The sequence below is a fragment of the Martes martes genome (assembly GCF_963455335.1).
Source record: "Martes martes genome assembly, chromosome: 16".
Taxonomy (NCBI): Eukaryota; Metazoa; Chordata; class Mammalia; order Carnivora; family Mustelidae; genus Martes; species Martes martes.
Window position 1 is genome coordinate 2,090,859 of NC_137904.1, and position 12,903 is coordinate 2,103,761.

General features: G+C 58.3%; 2 protein-coding genes across 4 annotated transcripts; one reads left to right on the top strand and one right to left on the bottom strand.

The window, feature by feature from the left end:
- Positions 1-210: 210 nt before the first annotated feature.
- On the bottom strand, positions 211-6,119 carry CTDNEP1 (CTD nuclear envelope phosphatase 1). Of its 2 annotated transcripts, none has more exons than XM_080827505.1 (8): positions 5,868-6,119; positions 3,186-3,252; positions 2,980-3,098; positions 2,692-2,763; positions 2,183-2,299; positions 1,893-2,004; positions 1,195-1,279; positions 211-891 (listed from the first exon to the last, which is right to left on the bottom strand). In XM_080827505.1, exons 1-8 carry the CDS (start codon positions 5,967-5,969, stop codon positions 831-833), a joined length of 735 nt encoding a protein of 244 aa, XP_080683631.1. In that variant the 5' UTR covers positions 5,970-6,119; the 3' UTR covers positions 211-830. The 2 variants fall into 2 exon arrangements, with proteins under 2 accessions (XP_080683631.1, XP_080683630.1); XM_080827504.1 differs by having other exon boundaries at positions 2,854-3,098.
- Positions 5,630-12,642, top strand: ELP5 (elongator acetyltransferase complex subunit 5). 2 transcript variants are annotated; one of them, XM_080827503.1, is made up of 8 exons: positions 5,630-5,891; positions 7,406-7,466; positions 7,562-7,801; positions 9,398-9,618; positions 10,720-10,901; positions 11,372-11,467; positions 11,562-11,662; positions 12,280-12,642. In XM_080827503.1, exons 3-8 carry the CDS (start codon positions 7,758-7,760, stop codon positions 12,392-12,394), a joined length of 759 nt encoding a protein of 252 aa, XP_080683629.1. In that variant the 5' UTR covers positions 5,630-5,891; positions 7,406-7,466; positions 7,562-7,757; the 3' UTR covers positions 12,395-12,642. The 2 variants fall into 2 exon arrangements, with proteins under 2 accessions (XP_080683629.1, XP_080683628.1); XM_080827502.1 differs by lacking the exon at positions 5,630-5,891 and adding an exon at positions 6,874-7,249 and having other exon boundaries at positions 7,562-7,642.
- The last annotated feature ends 261 nt before the right edge of the window (positions 12,643-12,903 follow it).

Here is a 12,903-nt window from a genome sequence, read left to right on the forward strand (position 1 = left end):
AGGACACCCATCCTGTGGCCAAGTCCCTACCCGCCAAAGGGTCTGAGGTCAAGGTTCCCTGCTCCTTCCCCCAAAGCCAACAGCACCTCTCCCCGAACCTCGTCCCTGCTGCAGTCTTTCTCCACCCCCGCCCCTTAGGGGACAGGGTGGGTGTGAACAAAGGCTCCTCCCCTCATTTCCCAACCCGGAGAGAAGGACCTAGGGCAGCTTCGGTTTCCAAAGTTATAATGCATGGTTTAAAAGAGAGGAAAGAAAAAAAGAGAGAGAGAGAGAGAGAGAGAGAAAGCTGGTTACAGGTCTGAGGGAATCTAGGAAAAAGGGAAAAATAGAAGGAAAAGGTGGGGGGGACACGTTGGGGGAAAATCCAGTGGCCCAAAAATCCCAGTTTCCCACCCACAGCCCAGCCCTTGGAGTGAAGAATTAGATCAGTTTTGTACAAGAGTTTTTAAAAAATCAAATCACAACAAAGCTGGCTTGGCTTTTCTTTGAGCCTCGCGGTTACCGAATGTCTGTCTGTCATTCTGGCCAGTCCTGTCTCTCCACCAGACATCGGCTCTCCTAGGCCTCCGCTTATGTCCCAGTCTGGGGTTTCCAGGGAGTGCGAACGCGAAGTTAGAGTGAGGCTGCTTCAGAGTCTGGCCCACGTGTCCATCCAGACTCCACTGTCCATCCAGACTCCACGCAGAGTGCAGGGCTCCCGGGGCAGAGAGGGGCGGGAGGGGCAGACCCTGCACACACAGTCCTCACCACTGGGCAGGGTGGCAGACGGCATCCCGAGGGCTCACCCTCCCTTCCCCCCCACCCCGACTCAGGTGGAGGGGGAGCAGCTGTCACCAGAGCCTGTGTTGGTGAAGGTTTCGGCTCAGCACAGAACGAACATCCGCGGTGAACCTGGGACGACAATAACTTGAGTTGGTGGTGCCCTCAGAGTAGATACCCTCACAACACTGGTGTCAGGCGGCCTCATGGGAGTGGGGGCCGGAAATGATCACCATTTTCACATGAAACTGAGGTCCGGTGTGCCCAAAAACCCACTGGCTAAAAGCGATGAGCTTTACTGTAAGGAGGCCTGGGTTCAAATGCTAAGTTCTTAAGGGAAAAGAGATAAATGAGTCAAACAGGACACATTTTTATTCCCTCTTGGGATTCCCCCACCTCCTTTCCTCAGAGATCTAAGTATCTGACTTCCCTTACCTGAGCGCATCCAGCATCGGAAGCAAGTTGAGAAGAGCGGTGTCGCTGGGGTCACTGAACCACGATTTGATGGGGATAGCGTTGTCTAGGGCGGGTCAGAGAGATGCGCATGAGAATAAACAAAGTTCAAGAGACAGACTAATTTTTCTAATTGGGGTGGGGATCGTTCCCTTAAAACATGTTCCTCTCCCGACCCACCCAAACCCAGCAATCTAAGTAAAACCTTCCTGATTCAGCCTCCAAAATAAAAATCAAATTTTGGGGCGCCTGGGTGGCTCAGTGGGTTAAAGCCTCTGCTTTCAGCTCAGGTCATGATCCCAGCATCCTAGGATCGAGCCCTGCATTGGGCTCTCTGCTCAGCAGGGAGCCTGCTTCCCTTCCTCTCTCTCTGTCTGCCTCTCTGCCTACTTGTGATCTCTCTCTGTCAAATAAATAAATCTTTAAAAAAAAAAAATCAACTTTTAATCACCGTATCTCATGGGAGCATGAGGCTTCTAGACCACTGTGTCAGGGAAGCAAAAGTGGTGGGAGCACCCGATCTATGAAACGGACATGTGGGGGAGGGGCACCATCTCAGAAGAAAGGGAAACACCTCGCATCCTGACCCACAGTAAACCAGGAATCCCAGCTCCAGGCTTTCCGAATCCCTCTTCAGAACCACTTCCCAGTCCTGCCAGACCCGCCGCCTTGTCCCGTACCTGGGTGGCTCCTGTAAGCCCCTGGGGAGTTATCCAGGATCACGATGCTGGAGAGGTCGCTGTGGACCACAGAGAGGTCCTTGATGTAGCTGCCCAGTTCCAAAGTGCAGTGCTGGAAGGTAGGGCGAGCTGGGCATCAAGGGGAGACTCGTCCCCCCGTGACCGTGGCCTGGTCCCCACGACACCCAGGGGCAGCCAACTCCCACCAAGGGGGTGATGCCACACGCCTCCCCTGGCCCCCAGAGGGTCCCACTCCAGGACAGAGCCCTGCGTGTGGGGCTGCGCCTTACTTGTCTGTAGTATCTGCGCTTGAGAATGCTCCTGCTGTTGTCTAGTTTGTCGGCCACCGCAGAGCCGTAGATCTCCATGCTGGCCGTGAACACCACCAGCTCGTACCACTGACTCACCTGAAATTGAGTGGAGGAGAGGGAGGTGTCGGAGGGGTGCCCATTCCTCTAGACACTCGGTTCTCTTTCACCAGGACTCCAGCCCAGTCCCGCGGGCCTCTCTAAATTCTGAAGGCCCCCACGCTCAGAGTCTCCGGCACCACACGCCGTTAAGACACAAAGCTGCATGAACAGACGATCAGGCAGCCACAGAAGGACAGAATTACATCCGCACAGCACGCGAACCCAAGCTCCCAGAAGCCATCCAAGTTCTCACTGTCCCACAACCTCCCCTCTCCAAAACCGCCTGCACCGTTTCTCCTCAGGCCCTACTTCCTCTGAGCCATCTGAATCCCCACAGCCCTGAGACCATTCCTTCCTCACAGAGCTCCCCTTAGCGTCTGCGAACTCACCACTTCTAAGAAGAAGTCCACGTGGGGCCTCTTATGTACAAAAAACCGGACGGGATGTTTGTCTATCACCACCTGTGGAGCAACAGGGAAGGCCGGGGGTGTCCTGAGCACCCGAGCACAGGCTGAAAGGACACTCGCACCCTCCCACTGCCCGCTCCTCGCCTTCGGGGTGCCACCGGTGCCGGAGGACGGGCGCAGGGACCAGACGCTCTGGGACTGGGAAAGGAAGTCCGGGTCGGAGCGGAGCAACAGACAGGACCATCCCGTCGCTTCCCATCCCGCACACACCTTGAGGATGAAGTCAGGAGGCGTTCCAGGCCGGACGGTGGGCCTCAGCACCCCATCGTGATGGGAGTGGATAAGCGTCTCATCCAGATCCAGCACCAGGATCTTCCTCTTGACCTGACCTGAACCACAACGCGAGGGGTCAACCTCCAGCCCACACCTTGAACCCTACCGCACCTTACAGGGGTCTTCCCAGCCAGCGTACTCACCTAGCCGATTCCGGGACACAGGAGATAAGGGGAGGATATCATATCGAACAGTCTGATACTGAATTACCTAAAAATAGCGAAGGAGGGGATTGGAACCCTTGTCAAGGACATCATGCCAAGGAACACTTGCTGCGTGCTGGGCATCGTGGAAGTCAATGAGGGCTATTTCACTGAACCCTCCAAACCCTCGTAGGAATAACATAAGACCAACAACATCATCATCTCTATTTAAACGTGGAAGAGCCTAAGGCTTAGCCAGGACCACGTATCTTATTCGGTCGTCTGTCCCCCCCGGCCCCCCGTTAGAGTGAGAACTCCACGAGAGCATGTGTGTTGTCTCCATCACGCCTGTCCTCCGAGAACTCTGTCACAGGACGGCCGGTTAGTATCAGGGTCAATGTGGTGGTGGTACGAGGATGGCACCCATGCCGTCGGACCCCAGCCCCCACTCTCTCGGCCAGGACACTGTCGTGCTGTGCCACAACAGAGCAATGCATGGCCCTTCGCACGTCCACCCCAAGGCTCCTTTGTCACGGCTCCCATCACCTCCCTTTGGGACCCGAGAGCTGCAGATTCCTTTGTGGGCTGAGAGGAAGAGTCAGGGGAGGAGGTCCTTGGGTACCTAAGGGGAAGGCAGGATGAGGGAACCCAGGGGTTGTCAGGTCAGCTAAGTTCCCCTGGCCGGGGGCCACCGGGCCTATTTTAACCAGCCACCTGTCCGCTTCTGTCTCTACCGGCCAAGTCACAAGTGGCACAGAACCTCAGGCCTCTGACCTGCCTCCTTAGTCCGGTACCCAGGGCAGGGTGCACAGCACTGCAAAGCCCCATCTGCCAGCATGACGGATGGGGTGTTGGGAAGGCCGGGGTGAAGTAAGGGCCGTGAGGGAGGTGAGGAAGGGACAAGGACGTCACCACCTCAACCTTCCAGCTTCTCCAGGCCTCCTCTAGAGGTTCCTATTTCTAGCACCCAGATCTCCCTCATGCAAGCCTGGCCATCCCTTCCTCTGCTCAGCACAGACAGATGCTCTTCAGTCCATCCCTAGGCCCCAGCCTCACCTGGACCAGGCAACCCCCTTGCAAACCACACGGCCCTCTCCCCCTAATGCCAAGGCATCTGCCCTTCTTTTCCCCCTGGGCCGGGATGAGGGCCGGGATGGGGGCCGCGACAGCTCGGGTGTCCTGCCCTGCTATCTCGGGTTGCACATGCTGGGCATGAAGGGAATGCTCTGAGCATCTGCCAGAAAGGGGGTGGGGGTGGGGGGAGACACCAGATTGGAAGGGAAGACAAAAGGCTGCGGGGTCGGCGCTGCCCAGAGGAGAGCAATTTTGCAAGTAACTAGCATCTGGATGAGCCCCCAGAACAGAAATTTGGAGGGGGGGAAGGGGGTGGGCTCGGAGCAAGGCCAGGCAGAGAGCACAGCAGTAACGTATGAAGAAAACCCCAGGAGCTAGCCCCATACACATCGAAGCATCTCCGACCCCCAAGTTCTTCTTGGCTGCTAAGGGGTTTCAGGGAAACAGCCCTGCCTACAACTACGACCACCGAGAAACAATCCTCACCCTAAATCAGGAAGTGGTAGAGGAGACACCGAATTCGAAGCCAGGCCCACTCCCCCAAGTCAGTAAGTCAACCGCCACCACCACTGCCACTGCTATGGCCACCACCCAGGGCTCTCTGGAAATTGTCTGGCCGAAGCAGGCCCTAGCTGCTTTTATTCTGCCAAGTTGTATTGAGGGACGCCAAAGAGGACAGAGCAGAGAACTTCTGCACCTCGGTGTACTAAACCCTCCCCAGACTCCTTTCAGAGGACTCTCCCCAGTGGCGAGGAGAACACAGGAGCACATTCACTCCGTGATAGTGGGCTCTGGCTGGGGCTTTGACCTTGGGGAAAAGCTCAGGGGGAGGGAACCCAGGGGTTCCCCAGGAACCAAAGGGGTACTTTGCTGCCCACAGTGTCCCTTACCATGCTGGGGTCTCCCGGGGAGGCAAGCGTGCCCTCCGGTGCACATCCACCACTGACAGGCACCCGTCTTCCCAGAGGGGCACCCGTCTTCCCAGAGGGACACCCGAACTTTCACGGGCTCCCTTCCCTCAAGCCCAGCGTGAAAGCACCTCTCTTGGTCCCAGGGTCTCGACAAATCCAGATAGCCACACGAGTTTCCAGGCCCTTTCTGGGGGAGTCCCCTTAATGCGACCCGCAGCCGCTTCTCCGCACACCCCAGGCTTCCCCCGAGTTCCCATCCTTGTTGGTCACACAGGCTCTCCCACCCACCCCTACCCTTGACACACAGCCCGGGCTCTTCCCCGGCAGGAGACCTAACGCACGGAGGGTCTTCTACAAGCCCACGTCGGCAGGGCTGGTGCCATCAAACAGGTGTTCCCTCCTTTCGGTTTCTCTAACAACAACTCCGGTTTCCTAAACGGCGCCCCACCCACCACCCTGGCCCCCAAGAGTTGCCAAACCCCGACCCCGACGAGCACCCCCATCTCCGTTCTACTACAAGGGTCTCCCCCCTCCCCATTCCGCCCCAGGCCCAGCGAGGGGGGCCCCGGGTCTCTAACGGGAAGAGCCGCCCCCGGGACTCCGTTCCGAAGCCCAAACAGAGGCCCGACACTTTGCGAAAACCCGTGAGCACCGCTGACAGAGCTTCCCACCGCCACCAGCGCCCACCGCGGCTCACCGTGCGGATCTGCCTCCGCAAAAGGTAAATGAAGAAGCTCCAGAGCTTGGCGGCGAAGGCCACGAACGTGCGCAGCCCCAGCAGACACTGCGTCCGCATCATCCCGATGACCCCGGCACCGCCGGCCCCGGGGCCCCCGCGGCCCAGCTCCGCCAGCCCCCCGGGGGCAGCCCCCCGCCGCCGGGAGGGGGAACGGGGGCCCCGAGTGGCAGGAAAGGCTGCAGAGAGGGGCGCGGAGCGGGCGGCTCAGAAAGCCACCCCCGGCGAGGGGAAAGCCCAGCGGAACCGGGAGCTGGGGGACAGGCGTGGGCAGCCCGCGGGGGCCCACATGGGCGGGGAGTGGCACCGACGGCTTCGCGGCGGGTGCGGGCCGAGACGGGTCGGGCTAGGACGGGGTCCTCCGAGACCGGGAGGGAAGGGGATGGAGAATTGGGGGAGGGGGTAGTGGGGGAGGGGGCCGGGGAGAAGGGAGGGGGAGGGGAAGGGGGAAGCGGAGGGCGGCCCGCTGCGCAGGCGCGCTAGGGGGCTGCCCGCGGGAAAGGGCGGGCGGGGGCCGCGGCGCGCGGAGGGCCGCGGCGGCGGCGGCGAACGGGCCGCTGAGCGAAGGAGCGGGCAAGGAGGGGGAGGGGGAGCCGAAGGGCGCGGACGGCTAGGCCGGAGCGGCCTCCCCCTCCCCGAAGTCGGGGGTGCCTTAGCCGCTGGGGAGCGGGGCTGCAGCCTCTGCAGCTGGATTTCCCACTCTGACAGGCGCCATTTTACCGCCCTACGGGCTCCCTCCTCCTTTCTTCCCCCCTCCTCTTCCCCTCTGACACTGCTTCCGGTGGTGACGTGTATTCGCTTCACCGGGACTAAAGTTCCCCCTCCTCGGTCTATGGGGGCGGGTGAGGAAAGCGGAGTGAGCGCCCCGCGAGGCCGCACGACCGCGCAAGCGCGGAAGGCGGCGGCGGCGGGGCGGGGCGGGGCGGGGCGGGGCCTGGGAGCGAACAGGCTCCGCCCCGAGCGGCGTGGGCGGGGCGGAGTGACGTCCCTCGCGGCCGAGGTTGGGCGGTCGGACGGGCTCGTGCGGCCTCCTTCCCCGCCCACCGACAACTGCCCCAACGGCTTTTCCGGCCCTAGTCGTGCAAAAAAATGGAGGTGTCTGTGCTCCGGGACTCGGGAGGGGCCCCTCCGCGTGAGAGGACCCGCCGGGATATTGAACATAATCGCCTCACTCCAGACTAGGCCCGGTCTCGGTGGTGGGAGGATTCATGGGTGTCCCGCCCCTTCGCCCTGGAGGGGGCGGGCCAGCGGGCCGTGACGCCATCAGAGGGCGCCGGAGGAGGACCGACGCGCATTGGAGATGGAGTCTGTGCTGGCTCTGGGCGGGCTGGTGCTGCTGCGGGGTGAGGGCTAGAGGCGCAGGGGCTTCCGAGCCGGGCTCCCGGGGCGGAAACGGAGAGGAAGAGCCATGTGTCCCAGGCGAGGGGTGGCCTCCGGGGGCTCGTGAGGACGGAAACCTCCGCTTTCTCACGGTGTGTATCGTCCCCCGCTCTCCCCAGACTCCGTGGAGTGGGAGGGGCGCAGTCTCTTGAAGGCGCTGATCAAGAAATCTGCACTGTGGTGAGTGTCCCCCAGCTGGTCCCCGGGGTCCCCGGGCGGGGGGCGGAGGGGGAGGCTCGGGCCCGACTCGGTGACACGCTCCATCTCTGCCTTAGTGGGGAGCGGGTCCACATCCTGGGCTGCGAAGTGAGCGAGGACGAGTTCCGTGAAGGTTTTGACGCCAGTGTCAACAGCCGGTATGTTTGGAGCGAGCGCATTCCATGTGGGGGTCTCCTGGGGAGTCCGCGGGCAGCAGCAAGCGCAGAACCCGGTGTGTGCTGGCGGCCGCTCAGATGCGCGTTGAGTGAACAGATGCAGGTCTTTCCGGAGGCGCAGATTCGTAAGGGACGAGCAGTGTGAGTATCTGAAGAATCCAAAGCACAGACCGAAGAAATGGAGAGGAATAGAGCGCGATAAGAGGCCGATAAGGCACCCCCGACTTTGCGTCAGGGGATAAGAGTAAATACATTCTGGGGCGCCTGGCTGGCTCAGTGGGCAGAGCCTGCTATTCTGGAACTTAGGGTTGTGAGTTCCGGCGCCACGTTGGGTGTAGAGGCTGCTTACAAATAAAATCTTTTAAAGAAATAAACAAATAAAAAAATTTTTGTCTTTTTGTCACTCAACAATCTCACGGTGCTTTATCCAGACGTGGATTCCAAAGTTGTGCCAACCCTAGCTGCCAGCTACTGAGCAATTTGTCCTGGAGGCCGAGGGAAGAGCCTGTGCACACTTGGGCACGTGGGTGAAAGCGTACTGTTTGTGGGAGGTGGGAGAGCTGCTTGTGTCGAGACGGATAAAAAGCACCTCATAGCGCAAGGTCTGACAGAGCAGGAAGTGGGGTTTAGACGTTATCCTAAAAGTGACGAGAGTTATTTCGGAATTTGGGAGGAGAGTGATAACAGCCGGTGTGGAGAAGGGTCCCGAGTGGAGAAGGAGGTTAGAAAGGGGCAGCCTGGAGACAGACCCAGGAGGGAGGGCTACTGGCAGTTTCCCAGGTGCGCTCAGGTGCATATGCGCTGAGCTCCGGTTATGAAACGGGTGCTGCAAGGCACAGGGAATGAGACAGGAGTAGTGCCTGCCCTAATGAATCCCAGGGAGTGGTGTTAGGAGGTGGCAGGGGTCTGCTGCTTAAGTTAGTAGCAGTAAGGGTAGAGAGTTTAGGACAAACGTGAAAGGACTCTAGCAGGTAGAATTTCCAGGACTTACAGACTGCTGTGGGGGAAGAGGTCAGGAGGCTCCTGAGGCCACCTGGGTGCCTGGTTGAAAAGACTCATCTCTGGTCTGGATAGCTCAGTGGGATCACGCCTGTCTGTTCGGCCCTAAGTTTGTATCAGAGGTTGTGACGGGTTATGTTAAGACATTTATAAGAGAAGCAAAAGATAGAAAGGGGGGGTCTGGAACAAATTTGGCCACCATGAATCCTGTCCCAGGACTTCTAAGCCATGCCACGCTCCCTTGCCTGCACTTGCCGTTACTGTTTTATTGGCAGGTGGTGCCACGTAACTTACTTCTCCACCTTCTCGAAGGTGTTCTGCTAGCAGGAACCACAGGTCCTGTCTTCTTTTCTCTGTTCCTCTGGGGAATGACACTTAGGAAATATTTGATGATGACGATCGCTGACATTTACCGAGTATTTGTTACGTGTCAAGCATCATTCTAAAGATCAAGCGGTTGGTATCCCTATTCCCCAGTTGAAGAAACTGAGCCTTAGGTTAAGTAATTTATGAGTCAGGTGACCTTGGGTCGGTAGTAAAGCCAAGCTTGGAGCTCAGGGCTTTCTGACACCAAAGTCTGGGCTTTCAAACACTATGTTCTATTTCTCGGTAACCTTTTCACTGATATTTAGAATATTAAGTCAGAAAAATAGAGCCCCAAACATCACAGGGTGAAGTTCAAAATTGAGGGGAGGGGCAGTGTTAAGTGTTACGTTGTCTCCTGTTTTCCCTTTGCAGGCTGATTTACCATGACCTCTTCAGAGACCCTCTCAACTGGTCTCAGTCTGGGGAGGCCCTTCCAGGGGGAGCCCTGGGAGCCTTGCAAGCCATGTGCAGGAGGACAGATCCTGGTGCTGTCACCATCGCTCTCGATTCACTGAGCTGGCTGCTGCTGCACCTTCCCTGTCCCGCTCTCTGCCAGGCCCTCTGTGCCCTCAGCCAGCAGCACTCCCGCCCTGGTGAGACTCCCCTTCATTCTTCCCATATACCTTCCCCTGCCAAGGAACAAGCCCCTTTCCAGGATAAGAAAAAACATATTAGAGGTCTCCGTTTGGGCCTTATAACATCAGTTTGTTGTCTGTCTTCCTTCCCGACTTTACCGTGATGCCACTTATCAATCACTTTACTATTTCTTTTCCAAGTTCTTTCTTACCTATTTCATTCATTCACGCAACAGATAAGAATTACGCAATGTGGCGGGTTCGGTTCTAGATGATGGAAAGGTAAGGACTAGCTATAGTCAGATTTTTGTTCAAAGTCCCGTAGAGGATACAGACAGGTAAGTAAGCAATTATGATAGTCTGATAACAGCCATGATGATAAAGGAACAGGCACAGAGTGCTTTCAGGAAAGAGCTGCCTGAAAAAGCAGGCGTATTTGGGCAGACCAGGGGCCCTGGGAGTAGCCCTGAAGTATACTGTGGGTTCTCCAGTGGGCTCTCTGGAGTCAGACGCCCAGCCTTGTGTTAAGGTGTCTCATCTCTCGGGGTTTCAGTTCACTCTATAGAAGCAAGAGGGAGGGTGAACGGGTGGTATTAGGGTGAACCATTAGGAGTCAGTGTGGGTAGTCAGATATGCACAGATGTCAAGTAATAACAGTTTCATGTGCTTCAGCCGAAAAATGCTGGCCTCTGTAGAGACTGAAATGTGACAGTATGTGGCGCGGTGCCTAACACTTGGTCGGTGTGCCCAGAAAGGGAGAAAGAAAGGGAAGGAACCAAAGGCATTGACTGGGATCACAGTGTGAAGCTCCCAGACCTGCAAGGGGTTCAGTGTGTAAGAGACTGAAGCTGAGCAGTAGTAGGCAGAGAGCAGGTAGGGAAGGGGCTGACTCCATCCCGAGGAGCTCCCGAGCACTGAAGTCCGAGTGAGCCGTGTTCAGGTTCACAGTAACAAGGTGAGGGCAGAAGTCTCCAGGGCCTCGAGACCGGCCAAGGGAGGTCAGCCCTGGCAGAGCCGTGCGGGAGGGGGCCTCACCTCCCACGCTCTTCCTTTGTTCTTCCATCTCCGTCCCGAATGTTCCCTCCTGCCCTTCACGCCCCTCCCTCCTCGTCCCTCCAGGCGGCGGCTCCCCGGCAGAGCCAGTGCGCGTGCTCGGCCTGCTGCACCGAGAGCTCCATGGTGCAGGCCCGCTGGGAGCCCTGAGCAGCCTGGCCCAGGCTGAAGTGACCCTGAGTGGGACAATGGGTCAGCCTTCGGCCCACATCCTCTCTCGGAGGCCCCGACAGCGCCCAGCCCGTCAGGTCAGGAGAACCCCGGGGAAACTCGGGAGGTCAGGGTCACACAGAAGGGGAGAGCTGACGTGCGGGGGCACTTCCCAGTGTGTCGTCGTTTCCCTCATTGAATCTTCACGGCTGCCCCGTGAGGTGGTTTTATTCTCCCCATTGAGTGGCTTGGGGAAGGTTCCCCACGGCTCCAGAGAGGACGTGGTAGAGCCAGGATTTGAACTCAAGATGGCCTGACTCGGATCCCGTGAGCTTAACCAGGAGCAGCTGTCACCTTCCAAGAAATGGCAAAGGGCAGAAGCCTGGGAGCAGTCCCTGGGGGAGAAGGCACGAGTCCCGATGGGAGAGGCTTGAAGGAGGGCTGAGGAGGCACGAGCAGGAGCTGCGGGCCCCTCATTACATAGATGCTGTTCCGTCTGAGTTCCTTTCCCTGCTTTGCTCCGTGAGATGGAAAACCTCTTTCTGTTCCTGTTCTGTCTTCTCCGCAGACCCAGTGGTTCTCCATCCTGCCTGACTTCAGCCTGGACCTCCAGGGGGGACCCCCGCTAGAGTCCCAGCCCCACCCAGAGCCTCACACACCCCCGGTATCTAAGGGTGCTGGGACCAGACGAGGGAATGCGGGGGTGGGGGCAGGGATTCCAGCCATGAGCAGAGCGGAAGCATCCTTTGTACCTCCAGGTGGACCCCACAGCTCATGTGACCTTCAACCTGCACCTGTCCGAGAGCGAGCGAGCAGCCAAAGACAGCCTGACATTGCCCTTCCAGTTCAGCTCTGAAAAGTAAGGCTAGAGGCTGGGCGCCCTGTTCCTGGGTAGAGCCCGGCCTCGGCCTGGGATGGGATGGGAGGGCCGGCAGGTTATCGGTTAACCTCCCAGACTTTATAGGGGCTGAAGTCCACCTCCCGAGACAAGTCTGGGGAGTGGTTCTCTATCCACTCTTACTCCCAACCAGGCAAGAGAGCCTTTGTGTGTCTGTTCTCTCCAGGACAGCCTTGGGTCACTGACCAGCCCAGACCAGACCCTGGGGAAGTTTCCAGGCAACAGTGTTGGGAGGACAGGAAGCTGGATGGGTGTGGCGGGCAGGTTAATAACGGCCTCGCTCTGCGCCTCTGCGCCTGTTCTCCGCCTGCTGTGTGGGTGGGTGAAGCAAGCCGGCCAGGATCCTTGCCCTCAAGCTCTGAGAACGGGAGGCGTCATTAGGAGAGCGGTCCAAGAATGTCTGTCCCAGTCCAGGTGGCGCTCCGGCACCAACCGAACAGGGAGGTCAGAGAAGGAGACTTGGACCAGGGAGCTATGGAGGGACGAAGAGGAGGGGGTCTGTCACCAGGAAGAGAGTATGCAGACAGGAGCCCCAACCCCTCCCCCACCAGCACTCATCCTCCCCTTCTCCTTCTCAGACAGCAGGCTCTGCTGCGCCCTGGGCCCAGGCAGGCCACCGGCCGCATCTTCTATGAGCCAGATGCATACGACGACCTGGACCAGGAAGACCCAGATGATGACCTGGATGTCTGACCGGCCTGGAACTGGAAGGAGGAGAAAGACCTTGGACCCATAACCATCCTCCCATTGTTTGCGTTGGCCTTGCCCTGTCCCTGCCCCCACCTTTGTTCCCCGGGGCTGCGGAGGCCCTGCCCTGTGACCTGTGAGTCAGAGAGTAGCTTCCCCTCAAGACAAAAGGTGGGAAAGGGGCAGTCGGGGAAGGTGAAGAGAATGGGAACCCCTCCCCTCCCTGCCTAATAAAATATTTTTCTATTGAAAGGATTTGGGGTAGCTATTTAAGAGGGGGGAAGGGACTGAGAAACAGAAGAGCTGAGGGAACGCAAGCACCTGAGTCTTTCAGGGTTAATAGTGTTGGGGCCCGAATGACAAGGAATGGTGGCAGACGGAAAGCCGTGCACACCACTGGTGCTCAATCCGGGGTCTATTCAAGCCAAAGCAGGTACATTTAAAGGTTCCGGGTTCCCTGCAAGGATTTGGGCTGGAAGAAAGCAGAGGCCCTGAAGGGGAAAAAAAGAAGCCCA

Excerpts from the sequence above, each read along its gene's own strand:
- ELP5 (XM_080827502.1), top strand. The coding sequence starts at position 7,207 with ATGGAGTCTGTGCTGGCTCTGGGCGGGCTGGTGCTGCTGCGGG. Across the intron at positions 7,643-9,397 it reads GACGCCAGTGTCAACAGCCG|GCTGATTTACCATGACCTCT; the intron begins GTATGTTTGGAG and ends TTCCCTTTGCAG. Across the intron at positions 11,663-12,279 it reads TTCCAGTTCAGCTCTGAAAA|ACAGCAGGCTCTGCTGCGCC; the intron begins GTAAGGCTAGAG and ends TCTCCTTCTCAG.
- CTDNEP1 (XM_080827504.1), bottom strand. The coding sequence starts at position 5,969 with ATGATGCGGACGCAGTGTCTGCTGGGGCTGCGCACGTTCGTGGCCTTC. Across the intron at positions 3,253-5,867 it reads TGCGGAGGCAGATCCGCACG|GTAATTCAGTATCAGACTGT; the intron begins GTGAGCCGCGGT and ends CGCTATTTTTAG. Across the intron at positions 2,300-2,691 it reads TGGACTTCTTCTTAGAAGTG|GTGAGTCAGTGGTACGAGCT; the intron begins GTGAGTTCGCAG and ends ACTCAATTTCAG.